The following is an 18,476-nucleotide window of genomic DNA, read 5'->3' on the forward strand; positions in this document are numbered from 1 at the left end:
GAGGCCACAACAGAGGGAGGCCCGCATACCACAAAAAAAAAAACAAAAAAAAAAAAAAAAACTTTTGCTGATATTTCCCCACTGAGGAGAGAATTAGGAAAAACCTTTCTTTTACCTGTGGGAAATCTAGGATATGTGATAGTATTAATAAAAACCATCTCAGGGAATTCCCTGGTGGTCCAGTGGTTAGGACTCAGTGCTTTCACTGCCGGGTCCTGGGTTCGATCCCTGGTCGGGGAACTAAGATCCCGCAAGCCGCGTGGTGCGGCAAAAAATAAAATAAAATAATAAAAATCATCTCATGCATCAAACTTTTTTTGAAAAATGGTGTTATTTGGAATAGGCACTGGACCAGTTCACAGAGCACAGGTGTTCCCAGCAGAGCTTCTCCTCCGGGGATGCTGCTTGTATCCCAGGCCTCTGTCATGAGTGCTGTATAGGAAATGGTTGGTTCGCACTGAAAAAGCCCTGAGAGATGAGGTTGTACACCCAAGGTATGATGGGGCAAGTGCACGTTGACTCCCTGACCCCACCTGGATCCCTCCTTGCCCCAGGGCTGCTCGAGCGACCAGTGCTGCCCCCGCCTGTGGCCATTGACACCGCCAGCTACAAGATCTTTGTGTCTGGGAAGAGTGGTGTGGGCAAGACAGCGCTGGTGGCCAAGCTGGCTGGCCTGGAGGTGCCCGTGGTGCACCACGAGACCACTGGTGAGTCCCTCCTAGGAGGCCTTCCCTGGGGTGGAGAAAAGATTCGCCCTGGACCACATAAGCTGGGATTTGTAACCAGCCTTACCATTTACTCTGCAACCTTGGAAAGTCACTTCACCTCTCTGAGCCTACATTGGCTCCTTTGTCCAAAAGGGATAATAGTACCAACCCCTTGGGGTTGTGGTGGGGTTGGTACTAGCGATAGTGGTGGTAACATGCGTAGCACTGAGCTGGCACAGGGTAGGTGCTCAGAAAACACTGATCTTCCTTTCTCGTTTCCTTCCACTGGATGCTGATTGACCATCATGTTGCAATATCTGAGAGTATTCCGGGACCTTTGGCTTCCCCAGTGCTCAAGAGGGAAACTACTTTGTCACGGCTAGGGCTAGGGCTGCCTCTCCCTGGTAGACTGGAGGCTCCTCTGGGGCAGGGCAGTTTCCCCCATTGGACTGAGAATTCCCCCACGTCGGGGACTATCCCTTCCCCGTCAGACTGAGGACCCATTAAGGTAGGGACATATCTCTTCTTCTTGTTCCTTCTGGGCCCCCTACTCCTCTCCACCTCCGCCTCTCCCATGCTGAGTGACTGACCCCGGCCTCCCCAGGCATCCAGACCACCGTGGTATTTTGGCCGGCCAAGCTGCAGGCCAGCGACCGTGTTGTCATGTTCCGCTTTGAGTTCTGGGACTGCGGGGAGTCTGCGCTCAAAAAGTTTGATCACATGCTGCCGGTGAGCAGGAAGGTGGCCCTGGGTGGGTCCAGGAGGGGCTGGTTGCCTGAGGTGGGCTTCTGAGTACAGGCGTCTGAGCCTGGCCTGCCTGGTCTGCAGGAGCCAGAAGTGGGCGTGAATGGACTGAGGATGCTGCCCGGGCTGGGAGAGCTCTGCCCTGGGACCAGCCACTCCCTGCTCTGGGCTGCAGTTTCCCAGTCTGTGAAAGGAGGGATGGTGCTGAGACTTCTCAGGGCCCTGCAGCCAATAGGTTCTGGTTACAAGCCTCGCATCAGCCTCTCATCAGCCTCTCTATCCCCAGGCTTGCCAGGAGAAAACAGATGCTTTCCTCTTCCTCTTCTCCTTCACTGACCGTGCCTCCTTTGAAGACCTCCCTGGACAGCTGGCCCGAGTAGCAGGCGAGGCCCCTGGTGTGGTCAGGATGGTCATTGGCTCCAAGTATCCTTTGGGTGGCCCCTAGGACTGTCAGAGGTCACACTTGGCAAGGCACGGAGCAAGGGTGTCAGGCAGCCTGGCTCTGCCCAGCTATGAGGTCCAGCCCCATGGGCTTTATCTTAAAGGCTGCAACAGGGCCTCCCCCAGACCCTGGGTGTCGGGGGCAAGGGAGGAGGGAGAAGGCTGTGTTTGATGGAGTGGTAAGCAGAGGCTCCCGGACAGGCTTCTTGACCCTCCTCCAGATTTGACCAGTATATGCACACGGACGTGCCTGAGCGTGACCTCACAGCCTTCCGGCAGGCCTGGGAGCTGCCCCTCCTGCGGGTGAAGAGTGTGCCAGGGCGACGGCTGGCAGATGGACGCACGCTGGATGGGCGGGCTGGGCTGGCCGATATTGCCCACGTGCTCAACGGCCTGGCAGAGCAGTTGTGGCACCAGGACCAGGTGGCAGCTGGCCTGCTCCCCAACCCCCCAGAGGACCCCCCCAGCTGAGGGGGTGGTGGCATGATGAGTGGGCACTCCCCACCCTCAGGTGACCCAGAGCAGGACCCAGGGCCCAAGGCTGGGACAGGAACATTGATCTCATCCCAAGGACTGGCCAGAGGGTCCTAGTCAGGGAGAATGGTGGCCTGAGAAGGCTCCTGGCCCCAGAGCACTTTCCTTGTGGAATTCTTGGCAGTGAAGTGGGGCACAAGGCTCGGTAGGGCAGCCGTCTGAGGGCATCTGGCTGTCCTCTGGCCTCCTATCTCTGTCCCAGGAGTCTGGGTTTCTGGAAACTGACGAACTGTATGCGCAAGGCCTGAGGGTTCAAGCATCTCCCCAGCCTCCCCTTTTCCTTCCCCCTTCTGCAGCAACCATGGAGTGTGACTGGGGAGAGGGGGTGCCTCAGCTGGGCCCTGGACCTCAAGTGACTTCAGTCAGAGCCTGTATGTGTTAGTTGAGGTAACACCGTCTGCTGTACCAGGTAAACCCTGAACTCTCAGTGGCTTAACTTAATAAAAGTTTTTTTCTTTCTATGTCTCACCTCAGGTGGAGGTGAAGGTGGGTGTGGAGCCTCTGCTCTATACACTGATTCAGAGACCCAGGCTCTGACATCTTCAATGAGTTTCTTCCCAGTTTGTCCTGGGGCATCAACATCCAGTCAGTAGACGGGATGAGTGCAGGTGGAAGGTCCCCCAGCAGGTTTCTATGGACCTGGCCTAGGACGGTGTGCCTCATTTCTGCCCACATTCCATTGGCCAGCACCTAGTCACATGGTCACACAGAGCAGCGGGGGAAGTTGGGAAATGTAGTCCACCTGTGTGTCCAGGAGGCAAGCACCTCACTCTGGAATTCCTTTTTTTGACCATGAAGCTGTCAAGCTATGCTTAGGACAGGGGCCCTGCCAGCCTGGGGGAACCAGAAAGTATCACTGGGCAGGGACTGGGCCAGGTGGGGGGTTAGGGCATGAGCTGGCAGGAGGCCAGCAAGGACAGGAGCAGGAAGCTGAGTGACCTTGTGCCCTTGCCCCATCAGCCAGACACTAGTGAATGCGGGCTAGAGTTGTAGGCACCTGCGGGCAGGTGCCTACAAAGCCGGCCTTTATACTTTCTTTCCCTCCCTGGTGACACCCTCTCCAGCCCCATAGATGGACCCCTGGGCGGAGAGCCGGCCTGAGTCTGACCCAGCTGGAAGGGCCCTGGATGCCCACGTCAGCCAGCTGACCCTCAGAGCCCCCTCTCGAGAAAGCAGCTCTGAACACTCCACATTCACACGCATGATCATGTGCCCACACACACCAGTACTCGCCCTAAAATGCTGCCCCACTTCTCCCTCCTGGCACACACAGGAGGCTCCTGCATGCTCTCCCTGGTTTACACTCCTACGCTTACTGATGGCCTGCATGGCACTGCTTGTCAGTCTGTCCACCCTGTGCACTGCCTGTAGGTTTGTCAACCTTTCCAGGGCCTAAAGCATTGATTTTAGCACCTTCTTACCCCCAACTCAGGTTCAGAGCTGAGACCTGAGCTTAGCCCATGTCCCAGAGGAGGAATGTTGCTGGGCAGAACCCAAGGCTCACAGCCTGCACAGCCCACCGGCCGACTCCTGCTCCCCGGCCACAGAGTGTCCCACTGCTGCCTTCAGCTCTGCTTTGGCCCATTTCCCTCTGTTCTTAGCTCCGGGAGACCTTACCCACCAGGCAGAGCAAGGCAGGACCCAGCAAAGGTGGCCTCTGGGCTGGAATGTGACCTTCCAGCTATGGATACCCGTGTGTGTTGTGGGCACTAGCTACCCCACGTCCCAGCCAGTTATCTCAGGCCTAAAGCTTCAGCATCCTTCTTGGGCACCGGCTCAGCCAAGAGCCAGAGGTTGCTCTGGAGAAATAACCTAGATCCTCCCCACAGCAGAGCAGGGCACTGGTTGGCACTGGTTAGCACTGCTCCAGTCAGAGACTTGACCCCTCACCCACTTTCACCCCAAACCAAGAGGTAAACAATTCCCTTCTCTCTGAGTAAGAGCAAAGTGGGGACCACAACGATGCTAAGACTTGGGGCCGGCCACCTGCCATCCCAGCGCTGCTTTTTCAGCCCCTCAGAGCCCAGGCCCAGTGCCACTTTAGTATTTCGTAGGCTACCCCCTTAGAGGCCTCCACCGAAGTGCAGAGAACTGGAAGCCCGAGGGAGGAGGGAGCTGCAGAGCCATAATTCTCCTAATAGCTGGTGGCTGCAGAGTGGACTCTGGGCAGGGTCGTGGAGAGCGAATGAGAAGAGAATGTGCGCGCGCGCGCGCACACACATAGACACACACACACGCACCCCACACACACCCTCCCCCCCACACACACACACACACGGACTCAGGCTGGCTTTGTGGGCCTGGCACCTGAGCAGTCCACAGGGCCCTACACTGGGGGGCCCACACCTGGTTTAATGCTCTGCTGTTGCCATCTTGAAATCCTTAATAATTTTTCAATAGTTTTCCACTGGACACCACCAATCACGTGGTAGGTCCTGCACAGGAGAGGGTCCAGACTCCAGATAAAGTTCCTCTCTCAGGGCCTTGGAGACAGAGGCCATTCTGTGGCATGTCCGGAGGCCACCGGAAGTCAGGGAGTTGCCTTCTCCCCATTTTGGTGCCAGAAATTCCACCATTAGGTTAAGCCTTACCACAGCTCAAAGGCAAATACCTTGCTGTTCCCTTTGTGGGCCCTGAGGCTACCTGGAGGGAAGGGGTGGTGACTATGCCCCCAGGCTGGTTCAGGGGTGAGCCCTGACTTAGAGGGGATCCTTGGGAAGAGGGTAGCCATGTTTGCTCCTCTGGGCCCTGGAGCCCACAGACTTCAATCGGAATCCACAGTGTGATGGTATTAGGGGCCTTTGGGAGCGGATTCGGTCATGAGGACAGAGCCCTCATGAATGGGATTAGTGCTCTAATAAAAGAGAGCCCACAGAGCTCCCTAGCCCCTTCCACCATCGGAGGACACAGAGAAAAAGTGCTGGCTGTGAACAAGGAAGAGGGCCCTCTCCAGAACTGGACAGTGATGATGACTTGATCTTGGACTCCCAGCCTCCAGAGCCATGCGAAATAAATTTCTGTTGTCCGTAAGCTACCCGGTTTGTGGTTTTTTGTTATAGCAGTCCAATGGACTAAGATAGGGAGGCTGAGGCCAGAGAGGGTCAGGCGTTTCTCCAAGGTGGCAGAGCCATGGAGCAGCCCTGATGCTCTCAGCCTTCCGTACCCCTCTCCCCTGGACTGCCCCTTCCCCTCATCCCCCAGTGGTGTCTTCTGGGTCCAGCCCCTCACATGATCCCACCTGGTCTTGCTTTTCCAACCCGAAGCCTGGGGCTGCCTGTAGGAGGGGAAATACGGTACTGGTGCCTCGCTCCCTCCTCCCTCTCCTCTTTCTCTCCTTCCCCCATCCTTCCCAGGCCACCGTGAGCTGGTAAGCGAAGCTCCTGCCTGCTGCCAGCCACCAGCCAAGCTTGGCCTTGTGGACAACAAGGAGAACCCCAGGCAAGTTGCCTGCTCCCAGGATGAGGAAGGGGAGGCAGGAGCCAGATCTGCAAAGGCTGCTGGGCAGGCCTCCAGAGCCTTGGGTGAGTCCAGAATGGGGGTGGGACTCCCTGGTGCTGCCCTGGATCTCCTTACTCCCAGGGCAGCCTGGTGCCAGCCATGACACCACCCCTGGCCTCCACCCCGTGCCATGAAACAGACTTGGGGAGCAGTGCCCAGAGGGTGGCATGGGGCTCAGGGCCCAAGACAAGTCAGACCTGTGTGGAGGCAAATCCCCAGAGGCCCAAGCTGGGAGTAAGGGGCTGGGGGGGCCCCTCCCTCCCTGTGACCTCAGACCTAGAGGCTGGGCCAGTGGGGGCGAGGTGAAGTGGGGAGAGTTGGTGTTCAATTCTATTCTAGAAAGAAGGGGTGTTTCCTGGGAGCAAAGGGGACCGACTGAGGCTTGGGACCGTGGTCCAGAAGGAAGGTGAAGAACTGTGACTTTGGATTGTTCACTTTAATTCCTTTGTGTCATCTGTAAAATGGAGATGACAAGAGCATCCGCTCACTTCTTCTGAGTTGTAACAAGTAAATGCGTGTAAAATATTTAGCACTGGGCCAGGCACTGAATTAAGGGCCCAGCAAATGTTGGCTACTGTCTTTGTCGCTGTTGTTACTTATGGTAGTGGTGGTGTTTCTGGGGCTGAGAGCGAGTGGAGAAGAGGGAGAAGGGTCGCAGATCGCGCCGACAGCGCTTCCATTGTTGCACTTTATATTTAGCCAGAGGTGGGTGGGCGGAAGGAGGGGCGGCCCAGCTGGGCTGGTGGAGAAGTTCCTGGCACCTGCACCTGCGCCGGGGTCCTCTCACCCGCACTCCGGTCCTGTTGCCTCCAGGACGGCGATGGCGCCGAGGACAAGGACCGGAGGACGACCGTCTCTGCGCGTCCCGCGGCAGCATTTGTGTCCCAGACTCCGGAGGCAACATTTTCCGCGACTGGAAAACCGAAATCGGTGAGACTGGGGCCAGACAGGACTCTTACCCCCACTTCACCGCTTCACTCAGGCAGCCAGAGTAGCCAACCCACAGTCCCTCTCTTACAGGGAGGAAAGAGAGGTCTTACCTCCGCGAGGAATCCCGTGGCAACTCTGGTCCTTTTCTTGCAATGGGCAGTTCCTCCTTTGAGCTAAGCCCAGTCGCTCTTGCTGTGGTGCGAACTATTTCCTTTTTTTTTTTTTTTTTTTTTATTTGGCTGTGCCGGGTCTTAGTTGTGACACGCGGACCTTCGTTGCCTCCGGCGGGATCTTTACTTGCGGCATGCGGTATCGACCCCGGGCCCCCTGCATTGGGAGCGCGGAGTCTTAACCACTGACCGCTAGGGAAGTCCCACGAACTATTTCCTTTAATTTGGGCTTTAGTGGGACTGATAAACCCAGCCCCCAACTCCCCACCCAGGGTGGAAGTGGGGTAGGGTGGGGCAGACCGTTCCTAACTGCCCTTCTGCCCCCGCGATGGGACAGACTTCCTGCTCGTGAGGGAGGAGAAGCTGCGACCCCCGCGGCGGGCGGAGCTGGCGCGATAAGTTCCAGAGGAACCTGCGCGCGGCCGGGCTGCTCCTGGAGGAGGTGAGCGCGGCGGGGACGGGCTGCGCGGGCTCAGTCCCCGAGGCCGAGCGGGCTCAGTCCCCGAGGCCGAGCGCGGGCTCCCCTAACGAGCCCTGTGACCTGCGCAAGCGACTTCAGTACCTCATCTGTAAAATGGGCTTTACCGTAGCGTCAGCCCCATAGAGGGGCTGTGATGATTAAACTGGCGAGCGTGCAAAGCGCTCAGCCCAGGGCCTGCACATTGGAGGTGCTCAATAAATGGGAACCAGCAGCAACTACTGAATGACGCCGGCCTACTCAGTGTCTATCTCCACGTTTGTAAAATGAGGGTGCTAGTTTCGCCCTCGTTTGAATTTCAAACGAGGAAACGCAAATCAAAGCGCTTTTAAAGGCGGCCAAGGGCCCGCGCGCGCGGAACGGGAACTGTCACTCCCAGGCGGGATCATGAGAGGTGGGGCTCCGGGCTCTGGCCCATCCGGAGACCCCGGCCCCTCAAGGAGTGCAGTCTCGCCAAGCGCCGCGCCCTCGCCGCGTACTTCGCCAAGCTGTGCGCCCTGGGAGCTGCTGGCGGAGGAACTGAGCCTGCGCGTGCCGCTGTAGGTGGGAGGGACTGGCCGGGGCGAGGTCAGCCCGTGGGCGGAGTCTTCCCAGGTACCGGTGACCCTGACCTGGTCCCGCAGGCCCGACGTAACCCGGACTCGGACGTGGAGGGGAGCTACTGCGGCGCCTTCGCCTGCTGCAACCTCTGCAGCAACACGTGCCCTATAAGCCGCTGGACTTTCCGCCGCTCCAAGCTGGACTTGTCTCGGGTGGGCGGGGCCTCCCGCAGAGGGGAGGGGCGCCAGCCGCAGGCTTAGCCAAATCGAGGCTCCGTTGCTCCTCCTTGGTTTGCCAGAGAGGCAACTCCTGCTTAACTCACTTTAGGTCTCAGGCTTGTCCTTTCCGCAGCCTGGGGTTCAGCCCGTGCCCGAGCGGCTCCCCGTCCGTGATTCCCACCCGTTCAATGCCCCTCAGATGCTCACCTGGCTGCAAAACACCCAGCCCAGGCTGAGCTTTGTGGGGAGAAGGGCTCTCCGGTTTTAGCAGCTGGCACTTTTTTAAAAACTAAATTTATTTATTTTACTTATTTATTTTTGGCTGCGTTGGGTCTTCGTTGCTGCACGCGGGCTTTCTCTAGCAGCCGCCAGCGGGGGCTACTCTCCGTTGCGGTGCGCGGGCTTCTCATTGCGGTGGCTTCTTTTGTTGCGGAGCAGGGGCTCTAGGCACGCGGCCTTCAGTAGCTGTGGCTCGCGGGCTCAGTAGATGTGGCTCGCGGGCTCTAGAGCGCAGGCTCACTAGTTGTGGCGCACGGGCTTAGTTGCACCATGGCATGTGGGATCTTCCCCGGCCAGGGATCCAACCCGTGTCCCGTGCGTTTGGCAGGTGGATTCTTAACCACTGTGCCACCAGGGAAGTCCAGCTGGCACGTTTTATCCCTGTGTCCCCAGCCTAGAGACTGCGCTCCCATCGTGTTAGGTCTCGCATTCGGCGGAGGGTTCAGCTTCTGACCCCTGCTCTGCTCACAGATTCCTGGGCAGGGCTTCCCATGACTCCTACTTCTCCAGCACCCAGAGGCACCAAGTGGTGAGACAACTGCCTGGGGAGGGTCCAGCTGGGACCTTACGGGGGCGGAGTTGATGCCAGAATTCTTTCTGGCAGGTGGCAGAGACCCTGGCCCAAACAATCTATGGGAAACAGAAACGTGCAGAGATGGTCATGGCCCGTCTGCTGACCGAGGGAGTCTACACTGCAGCCTTCCCACTGCGTGAGGTAGAGATGACACAAACCCAGCTTTCTTCCACTGCAGGGGCATCCGGAGAAAATTCTGGGACTTCCCTGCAGCCCTCCCGCCTTTCCTCTCCCTAGGGCCCCTGTGATCTGCCCGGGTACCAGGTGCCTGGTGCAGACCTCACCCCTCGACAATTGCTCTATTCATACTGGGCCTGCTGGGGGTGCTGGCACAAGTACCAGCCCCTGCACCACATACAGGAGGACTCTGGGGACAAGGCAGCTATCTACTTTGCCTGGTTGGGCATCTGGTGTTGGGGGTGAGGGCTGGGAGCTGGGGTTGAGTGCAGAGATGGAGGCTCATGAGCATTCTGTCACCTACACGGCCTGGCTGCTGACTGCTGCTCTTGTGGGTACCCTGGTCTTTACCTCTGGCCTAGTTGCCGTGGGCACAAATGTACCAGCGTGAGTGACTGGGAGTGCTGGGGGGATGAGCTGCCTGGGCTGGGTCAGCTGGCTGGTTGAGGATAGACCCTCCCAGGATGGCGTACCCTTTGCTCATAGGGAGGAGATCTGTGCGAGCAGGAGTTCCTTCCTCATGAGCTCACTCTGTGATACTTGTGCCACATGGAATATTTCCGAGATCTGCCCCATGGCCAAGGTGAGCCAGGGAAGAGAGCAAGGGAATGGGTAGGTTTTTGGGACCCAGCACCTTGGGCCTAGCTGCTGGGAAGGCAGTGTGCCCTCTGCAGTGTGCCTTCTCTCCCTCCTTTGCAGCTGGGCTATCTCTTTGACCATCTGGGAACTGTGTTCTTTAGCATCTTCATGTCCTTCCGGGCCATGGCCTTCCTGGAGCACTGGAAGCACAAGAGTACCACCTTGGCCCACCACTGGGACTGCAGTGACTTCCAGGAAGAGGAAGTGATGCCCAGCTTAGCCCTCCAGGCCCAGAGCTCTGCTTCCCGCAGTTCTCAGAGGCCATAAGGCATGCTGGAAACAGCTCAGACTCTAGAGTCCAGCATCTCAGGATCCAAATCGGGCTCTTCCCTACAATTTTCCTGGGTCACTTTTCCACCCTCCCCTGACATCAGGATCATATAAGGTTTGGTGAAGTTAAATACTAGAGGCATTTAGAGGCTCAAAGAGAAACTCTTCCTGAAACAGGGAAGAAGGAGAGAAGCAGTCCACTCACCTACCCATCTAGCCATCCACCTGTCCATCCAAACATCTAATCATTGATCCTGAATCTGTTTGCTTTTCTCCATCTCCACTGCCACCCTCACTTTCCCCACTCCCTAGTCCCAGTCCAAACCACAATTCTCTCTTACCTGAACCCCCGCAGTAGCCTCCCAATATATCTCTCTGCCCTTATGTTTGCCCCCATTCAATCCATTCCCAGCTGCCAGGGCAATCTTTTGAAGATACAAATCACATCCTGAATTATCCTACTCAGAGCATTCTAGTGGGTTCTCATATGCACTTGGAAAACTATCCAAGCCCCTCGCAGCAGCCCACAACCCTGTGTGATCTGGCTTCTGCCTAGTTCTCCTCCAGTAGCTCCACTGGCTCCTTGCTGTTTCTTGAATAGGACAGGGTTATTTCCACACCAGAGCCTTGGCACTGGCTGTTCTCTGCTAGAATCTTCTTCTTCCAGACTTTATATGGCCTACTTTTTGTCATTCATATCTTGACTTAAAGTCCTTTTAAAGAGGACTTTCTTGGGAATTCCCTGATGGCCAGCGGTTAGGACTCCGCACTCTCTCTGCCAAGGGCCTGGGTTCAATCCCCGGTTGGGGAACTAAAACCCCACAAGCTGCGAGGGAGTGGCCAAAAAAAATAAATAAATAAAAATAAAGAGGGCTTCCTTGATCACCCAATCTAAAGAGGCTCCCTATCACTGTTTTAATCTCATCACAGCATTTATCACTATATTTTCTTGTTTATTGTTTTTTGTCTGTCCTCTGCCACTAGAACGTGAGCTCCAGAGACCTTGTGTGTGATGTTGCTATCTCCCTAGCGCCCGGAACAGTCCCTAGCATATAGAAAGTGCTCATTAAACATTTGATGGGTGAATCTATGAATCACAAATCTATCTCTCCATCTATCCATCTGTCCAAATATCCATAATGTAATCCATCCAACAGGTAGGGTTGACAAGAAGATAGAAACCAGACTAGTTATTTCAACAGAGAGGATTTAATATAAGGTATTGATTGGTTAAACAGGTTCTGGAGGACTGAAAAAGCAGGAAGGAAAAACTGAAGTAACAAAGTCATTGTGAATGGCACCTCTTAGAGCAGTGAATTATACAACTCATGTGACTCAAAGAGTGGCCCTGCCTCTGCACCCAGTCTCCTCCCCAACCCCTGCAATGCTTCCCCTTCATTTTCCCATTACTTAGCACCTGTTTATCTTTTAGGTCCCAGCTAAAATGTCATTTCCTCTGAGTGACCATCCCTGAAGACCAGTTTTCCTTCATAGGAGTTATCCACAAGTACATATTTGTGTTCATTTATCTAATGTCCGTCTCCCCAACTAGACTGTAAACTCTGTTGGGACTTAGATTTTGTCCAGTTTGTTCATCATGTCATATCCAGTACCTACTTCAGAGTGTATGTGGTCAGTTAATAGTTATTGAATAACTAATACATTATCTACTCATCCACCCATCCATCCATCTACCCATCCATCCTCATGTCCATCCATCCAACCACATCCTCATGTCCTCTTCCACCTAGCTATCCATACATACACGCATACATCTACCCATCTACCCACACATTTGTGCACTCACTTATAGAGATTTGCCTGTCTAGTTTGCCCGGCCACCTGTCCACCTACTGCCACCCGTCCTTCAGACTATCCAGCCCTCTCCCACATGTGCATCCATTTTTTGTTTACTTCTCTGTCTACTCACCCACCCATCCATCCATCCATCCACCCACAGGCTCTTAGCCAGGCCCTAGGGAAAAAAGGCCCTGCAGAAACAAAAATGTATCAGACCTCATTCCTGCATTTCCAGAGCTCCCTGTGCAAACAGGAAAAGGCAGGAGGCTTCCCCCACCCCAGGGTCATGACACCCAGACCCTTGGGCCCTGGGATGCACATTTCTGTTGCCCCCTCTAATAGGAGTGCCCACATCCAGAGTTTGTTGCCCTGGCCCCACAGATGGCCCAGAACCCAGTGACAGGCCTGAAGGAGCCCTACTTCTCACTCCGCACCCATCTTCCCCGCCTACTCACCAGCTCTGCAGCCATCCTCATCGTGGTGCGGGGGCGTTGGGCCCTTGCCCTGGAAGGACTGTGCCCTCCAGGGTGGGCTGGTGCTCTGGTGGACCTGCCTTCCAGCTCTGACAGCTCTTCCTGCTGGCCCCCAGCTCTGCGTGGCGATGATTTTCCTGGTGTCTGTCATCATTTACTGCGGCATCATCAGCATTGCAGTGTTCCACACGGCCAACTCTGTGCTCACGACCCAAGCGAGTGCCCCTTGGAGCAACGGAGGGTGGGACCACTGTTCCAGACCCCGGGCACAACGGGGGCATCCTCAAGTTCCTTCTGCCTCTCCACGTGGCGGGGCTCAAGGTGACGGCCATCACTCTGCCTAGGCTGGTAACGTTGCCAGCATCAGCAGCACTGTGCTCTACCTGGTACTGATCCTCCTCCCGGGCCAGGTGTATACCTCACTGGCTGAGCAGCTCACCAGGTGGGATGAGTAAGGGCAGGGGATCGCAGGGGTGTCCTGGCATCACTTGGAAACTGTGAGCCCCGAGGCAGGGCTCCCTGCATCTCAGAGCCCGCAGCTCCCACCTTGGTGTACCCAGCCTGCTCAGCCATCCTCAGGTGAAGGTGGCCAGGGGGGCATGGTTGGCCTTAGGGGAAGGTGGACTGGGGACAGAAGCATATGAGCTGACCCAATGGGCTGGGCCTGCCCCCTTACACTCAGTAAAACTCTGACCAGCTCTGCCTTTTGCCCAGAGATGCACAGAGCCCAGACCCTCCATGAAGATGCCTTCACTTTTAAAGTCTTCATCTTCCAGTTTGCAATTTCTACTCCTCTCCTTTCTTTTTTTGTTTTTTTTTTTGGCCATGCCACACAGCATGCAGGATCTTCCCCAACCAGGGATAGAACCCATGCCCCCTGCACTGGGGGTGCAGAGTCTTAACCACTGGACTGCCAGGGAAGTCCATCTACTCCTCTCCCTTCTTTGTGGCATTCTTCAAAGGCAGGTGAGGACTCCCCACCCCCACCCCCACCAAGGCTGTCGACTCTCGAATGATTTGCCAGCAGAGTGGCAGCATCCTTGAGCCTCTAGATTTGTCTCTACCAAGGTCTTGACCTTGAAGTTGGTCCTTGATTTCCCTGGACTTCAATTTTTTAAAAAAATATTTATTTATTTAGGTTGTGCTGGGTCTTAGTTGCGGCAAGCAGGTTCCTCAGTTGTGGCTCTTGGGCTCCTTAGTTGTAGCATGCAAACTCTTAGTTGTGGCATGCATGTGGGATCTAGTTCCCTGACCAGGGATCAAACCTGGGCCCTCTGCATTGGGAGCATGGAGTCTTAACCGCTGCCCCACCAAGGAAATCCCTGGGCTTCAGTTTTCTCAACTGTAACATACCAATGCATCATTGGGTAAATGTGAAACTCTAACACCTGCATTCATTCATTCACTCAACCTCCCACTGCTGACATTTGGCTTCATCACCGTCTTTGTGGTAGCCTTTCCACTGAGCAGTCTGGACTGGATGCTGGGGACACAGAAATGAACCAGAGCTGGGCCTTCCATCTAGGAGCTTCCAGTTTTTAACAAGGATGGGTCAGGAGTCCTCAAGGGCTAGACTCCCAGGAGGTGGTGTTACTGTGTAATTGCCATTGTCATTTGGCAGGAATGGGAGGGAGAATCACCAAAAGAACCACCCCTCCCCCCACCAGCAGCATGACTCCCTCTTCCTGGGCCAGAAATACCCAACTGACTTCTCATGGGTTGAGCAGTAGATATGAGCCATGGTCCCGACAGGCCTTGGGAACATAGCCTAGTTGGGGGCAGTGGGACAAGGCCTCCCAGCAGCCCCGTCACCAGAGTTATCTCTCAGCGGGTGGGCGGGGAGAGAGGTCAGCCTCAGCATGGAGTCTAGCTGTGGCCTGGCTCCGGAAGGGGAGGGCACATTGCCAACAGGTGCGGTGGGCCTACATGTTTGTGGGATACCCTGGTGAGCATGGCAGGCTGCTTGGCATGTGCAGCGAGGACGTGAGTATCCTTAGAGAGCCAGCTCTTGAGGGACGGTGGGGGGCATCACACCCTCAGGTCTGGTAGGGCAGGATCTGCCTCTGGGGCCTCCAAGGAGTAGGGGGCCAGCCCCTAAGCCCTGAGTAAGGTGCTGTGTGTCTGCCAATCACAGCGAGCCTGGAGGCTGCCTTCTCGAGCTTGCTCAACAGCTCTTCATCATCACAGTGGGCAAACAGCTGGTCAGCAACGTGCAGGAGTTCGTTGTGCTGTGAGTGCAGGGGATGATCTGGGGGTTGGGCCTAGTCAGGCTGGGGCAGGGGGCCTTTATGAGAGCAAAGCAGAAACCGCCCCCGCCATGGGGGTCAGGACCCCGGAACATAAGTCCTAGTTCTGACTCCTGTAAGCTCTGGCTTTGCTTCTCTCTAAGCCTCAGTTTGCTCACCTGTACAATGGGGACAATAATACCTCTCCAAGAGAGTTGAGTGGATTAAATGATATGCTGAACAGGAAAGAGGAGGGCTTTCTATTAGCATTTTAGATCGGGGAAGGGCTTTCAGAGACAGAGAATGGCCATGTAGGAAGCACGGAGTTTAAGAGCCCTGGACTCTGGAGTCTAACAAACAGGACCTGAGCTCTAGTTGCACCATTTACAACTTGGGGAGCCTTGGGCCAGGTCTCTGAGACTCCATTTCCTCATCTGTAAAGTGTGAATAATCATGGTGCCTATCTTTAAGGGAGTGGGAGGATAGAAATGGCGTTGTCTGGTCCCAGGAAGCTGAAGACCTGGCGGCAGAAGAGACACCTGGCCGGGCTGCTGGACACCCAGATCAGGCAGGAGCAGCGGCGCTGGGAGGAGGACTATGAGCTCACTGAGTTCAAGGGCCAGTTTGATGAATACTTGGAGATGGGTGAGCGGTGGCCCAGCAGTACCAGGCCCAGCAGGGTTCCTGGGGGCCTGGCCCAGCAGCGGAGGTGACCCCAGGCCTGACACTCTCCAACTCCAGTGCTGCAGTCTAGATTCGTCACCATCTTCATGGCAGCCTTCCCACCGGCACCCCTGTTTGCTCTGCTCAACAACTGGGTGGAGATCCGACCAGACACCCAGAAGTTCTTTGGGAGTACTGGCGGCTGGTGGCTGAGCGGACCTGGCTGCTCCCGCTTGAAGCCATTGCCTACCTTTCTGTCATCGTGAATGTGAGGAGAGGGGGGTAAGGAGGGAAATACAGGGTCAGAGGGGGAAATGAAGATCAGAGACTGGGAGGAGGCTCGGGAATAGGGAAATGGGGGCTGAGGCTGGAAATCAGGGTGAGAGATTGAGAAATAGGGGCAGAAGGCTAGGATCCTCGGGCACAGGCTCCTGCCTGCCGGAGTGGGGCTGGACCTGGGCGTGGATGAGTTAGGAGACTGGGCCCTGAAAGGCGGGACGACCTTCCCGTGAAGCCCCCTTGCAGGCTTTCCTCATCGCCTTCACCTCGGACTTCCTGCCACGTCTCCTGTACCAGTAAGAACACCACAGCCAGCTGCGCGGCTACGTCAACTTCATGCTGGCGCCCGCACCCCCTGCTTACCTTGCCTAGGGCAACCACACGCCCTGCAGGTGGGAGAACCACCGGCCGGGGCTGAGCGCGGTGGGGCGGGGCCTGCTTGGGAGGGGCGGGGCCCTGAGTCTGCGGACCCGCTGGGCCTGGCTGGGGGCGGGGTGCTGAATCTGGAGGCGGGGCAGTGAGCTTGTGGGAGGGGTGGGAGCGGGGCCTAACTGGGAGGGCAGGAAGCTGAGTCTAGGGGGCGGGCTAGAGGGCAGAGCTGGCTGAGGGTACTGCTAACCTGGCAGGGCCAGGCTCTAGGGTGGGGAGGGGTGGGAGTGCCGGTCGCGGAGTCGAGAGCCTCGCGGGACCCCGCGCCCTCCTCAACCCAGGTACAAGGGCTTTCGCGACGCTCAGAGGAATCGCACCCTCTTCTACTGGAAGCTGCTGGCTGTGCGTCTGGGCTTGATCATCGCCTTCGAGGTAGGCTCAGCCATCTGTGCGTCGGACAGACCCGGGTCCAAGTTCAGGCTGTGCGGCTGACTGGCTGTAAGCGGGGTATATTACAGAATAGGATCTACTTCATAGGGTCGCTATGAAGATTCAGTGGCAAGTACTTGCACAGCATAGTGGGTGCTCAGTGAATTAATGTCACGACTACTACTATTATTATCTCTTGGCAACAGCCCTGGAGCTCCTTCCAGCTTTGCTCAAGATCCTTTCTCTAGGTCTGGTTCTAACAGGGTCCCTAGTGTTAAGGGGTTCCAATTATACCTCTGTGTCTTTGGGCAAATGACAACCTCTTTATGCTTCGGTTTCTTACAGGTAAAACAGGGGAAGTAATTTACTCACCTCCTAGAGTTGTTGTGAGGATTAACTGAATGAATACCCGGAAACCCTCAGAATAGTGCCTTGCACTTAGTAAACGCTCGGCAGATTAAGATTGCTAAAGCAGTCATTCTCTTTGGCCCCTCCTTCTCCCCAGCACGTGGTGTTCTTCCTGGGCCTCATCGCCTGGCTCGTGCCCGACGTGCCAGTCGCCCTGGCTACCAAGATAAAGCGCGAGTGCTACCTGGCCAAGCAGGCGCTGGAGGACAACGGGGAGGCGCTACTTTGGGTTAGCGCTGCCCACGGACCCTGGCCCCACCCCTCTGACCACGCCCCTCTGCCTGCCCCCAGGCCTATGCTCAGCTTTCGTGTCCCGCCCTCTTGTTTGGCCTCGCCCAGGGGGAGGATTGGCCGCTTGCCCTCAAATTTTCGCCGGGCCTCCCTCTTCATCCAGCTCCGCGCACGCCACGCCCCTTCTTTTACACTGTTTCCACCACTGTCGCTTCTGCTCTGGAGGGCCCTCCTGCTCAGCCTGACCTAGCCTTGCTTTCCGTCCACTGCAGCAAGGGCGCTGTCCCCAGAGCCCAGGACGCAGGGTCGAGTGAGGAGAGACTGCCCTTCCACGACCCTAGTTCCCCCAGGATCCTCCCTCCTTTGGGGTCCAATGCTTCCAGCTAGGGGTCTGGGCAGTACCTTGGCCAGCGGCCCCAAGGTCGGCCCTGGAGTTGGGATGAGAGGGCTAGGGTTCTCTGAAGACCCCTAGTCCTGCATTGCCTCCCTCTTCATGTTTCCAGTGTCCTGCTCTATGTGCAACGCTGACAATAAACCTCTCTGCGCTCCAGCGTGCCACCTCTCCATGGACACCTGGTCCCCAACCACTCTGTGCAGTGTCTCCTCATAATGTGACTGTGCTCTGGGGGGCGAAGTGGATATGAACGAGTGAAGGGACCTAAACTCTCTGAACTGAACGGTCAGCAGTTGGTAAGGGAGAGCTCATTAGGGTCTGGGCGTGGACCTCCTGCCCTGTATGCTCATCAAGGCCTGTAGTGTGTCAATAATAATGAAAGTGTTTATAGTTAGGTCAGCTGAGACACCTCCCAATGGACTTTCACACACGTTTCACCAGCTCCTCCCCAAAGCCTGGTGAGGCAGTACTGGGCAGTAGTTAAGGGCACAGATGGGTGGTGGAGTCACAGACCTGGGTCTGAATATTAGTTCTGACTTATTTGCTGTGTGACCTTGGGCAAGTTCAATTTCATCATTTGTAAGATAGGGACTTCATAGAACTGATGAGAGATTTCAGTGGGATAATGTACTTAACATGTACAAGTCTCATGTCCTCATCTGGTACGTAGGAGCAGTAACAGTATCTATCTTGTAGGGTTGTGGTGGATATTAAATGATTATTTATGTGAAGTGCTCAGACCAGTGCCTGGCACACAGTGAGTGTACAATACGAGTTATTAGCAACGTGAGTATTAGTATTTGTATACATCTTCATATTAAGTGTCTGGCAATTACCAATTGCTCAAATAAATGGCATGCGAAGGGGATTCCCTGTGGTCCTTTAGGACTCGGGCGCTTTCACTGCCAGGGCCGGGGGTTCAATCGCTGGTCTGGTCGGGGAACTAAGGTTCCACAAGCCTCACTGCGTGGCCAAAAAAAAAAGGCATGCGAAGATTGCATACCAC

At 55.9% G+C, this 18,476-nt stretch overlaps 2 protein-coding genes across 4 annotated transcripts in view; both read left to right on the plus strand.

The window, feature by feature from the left end:
• Positions 1–5,137, plus strand: part of CPLANE2 (ciliogenesis and planar polarity effector complex subunit 2) — a 6,790-nt gene extending 1,653 nt beyond the window's left edge. For 2 of the 3 annotated variants that reach the window (XM_007128365.2, XM_028484049.2), the window contains 4 exons: positions 555–707; positions 1,312–1,436; positions 1,738–1,874; positions 2,114–4,892. In XM_007128365.2, coding sequence (XP_007128427.1) covers positions 555–707; positions 1,312–1,436; positions 1,738–1,874; positions 2,114–2,363 — 665 coding nt within the window. In that variant the 3' untranslated portion in view covers positions 2,364–4,892. Of the gene's footprint in view, positions 1–554; positions 708–1,311; positions 1,437–1,737; positions 1,875–2,113 lie in introns of all 3 variants that reach the window. The other variant, XM_028484050.1, reaches the window with a different exon arrangement.
• Positions 5,092–17,455, plus strand: LOC102977165 (anoctamin-7). The gene is given in 20 exon segments (XM_055082415.1): positions 5,092–5,113; positions 5,780–5,947; positions 6,738–6,915; positions 7,362–7,466; positions 9,011–9,068; positions 9,144–9,254; positions 9,351–9,520; positions 9,591–9,677; positions 9,777–9,873; positions 9,990–10,133; positions 12,342–12,479; positions 12,589–12,687; positions 12,817–12,914; positions 14,607–14,702; positions 15,206–15,342; positions 15,439–15,555; positions 15,558–15,628; positions 15,886–15,987; positions 16,279–16,440; positions 16,943–17,455. Coding segments are annotated over 20 exon segments (2,544 nt in total). The 3' UTR covers positions 17,327–17,455.
• Positions 17,456–18,476: the final 1,021 nt, after the last annotated feature.

The sequence above is a fragment of the Physeter macrocephalus genome, unplaced genomic scaffold (genome assembly GCF_002837175.3).
Source record: "Physeter macrocephalus isolate SW-GA unplaced genomic scaffold, ASM283717v5 random_112, whole genome shotgun sequence".
Taxonomy (NCBI): domain Eukaryota; kingdom Metazoa; phylum Chordata; class Mammalia; order Artiodactyla; family Physeteridae; genus Physeter; species Physeter macrocephalus.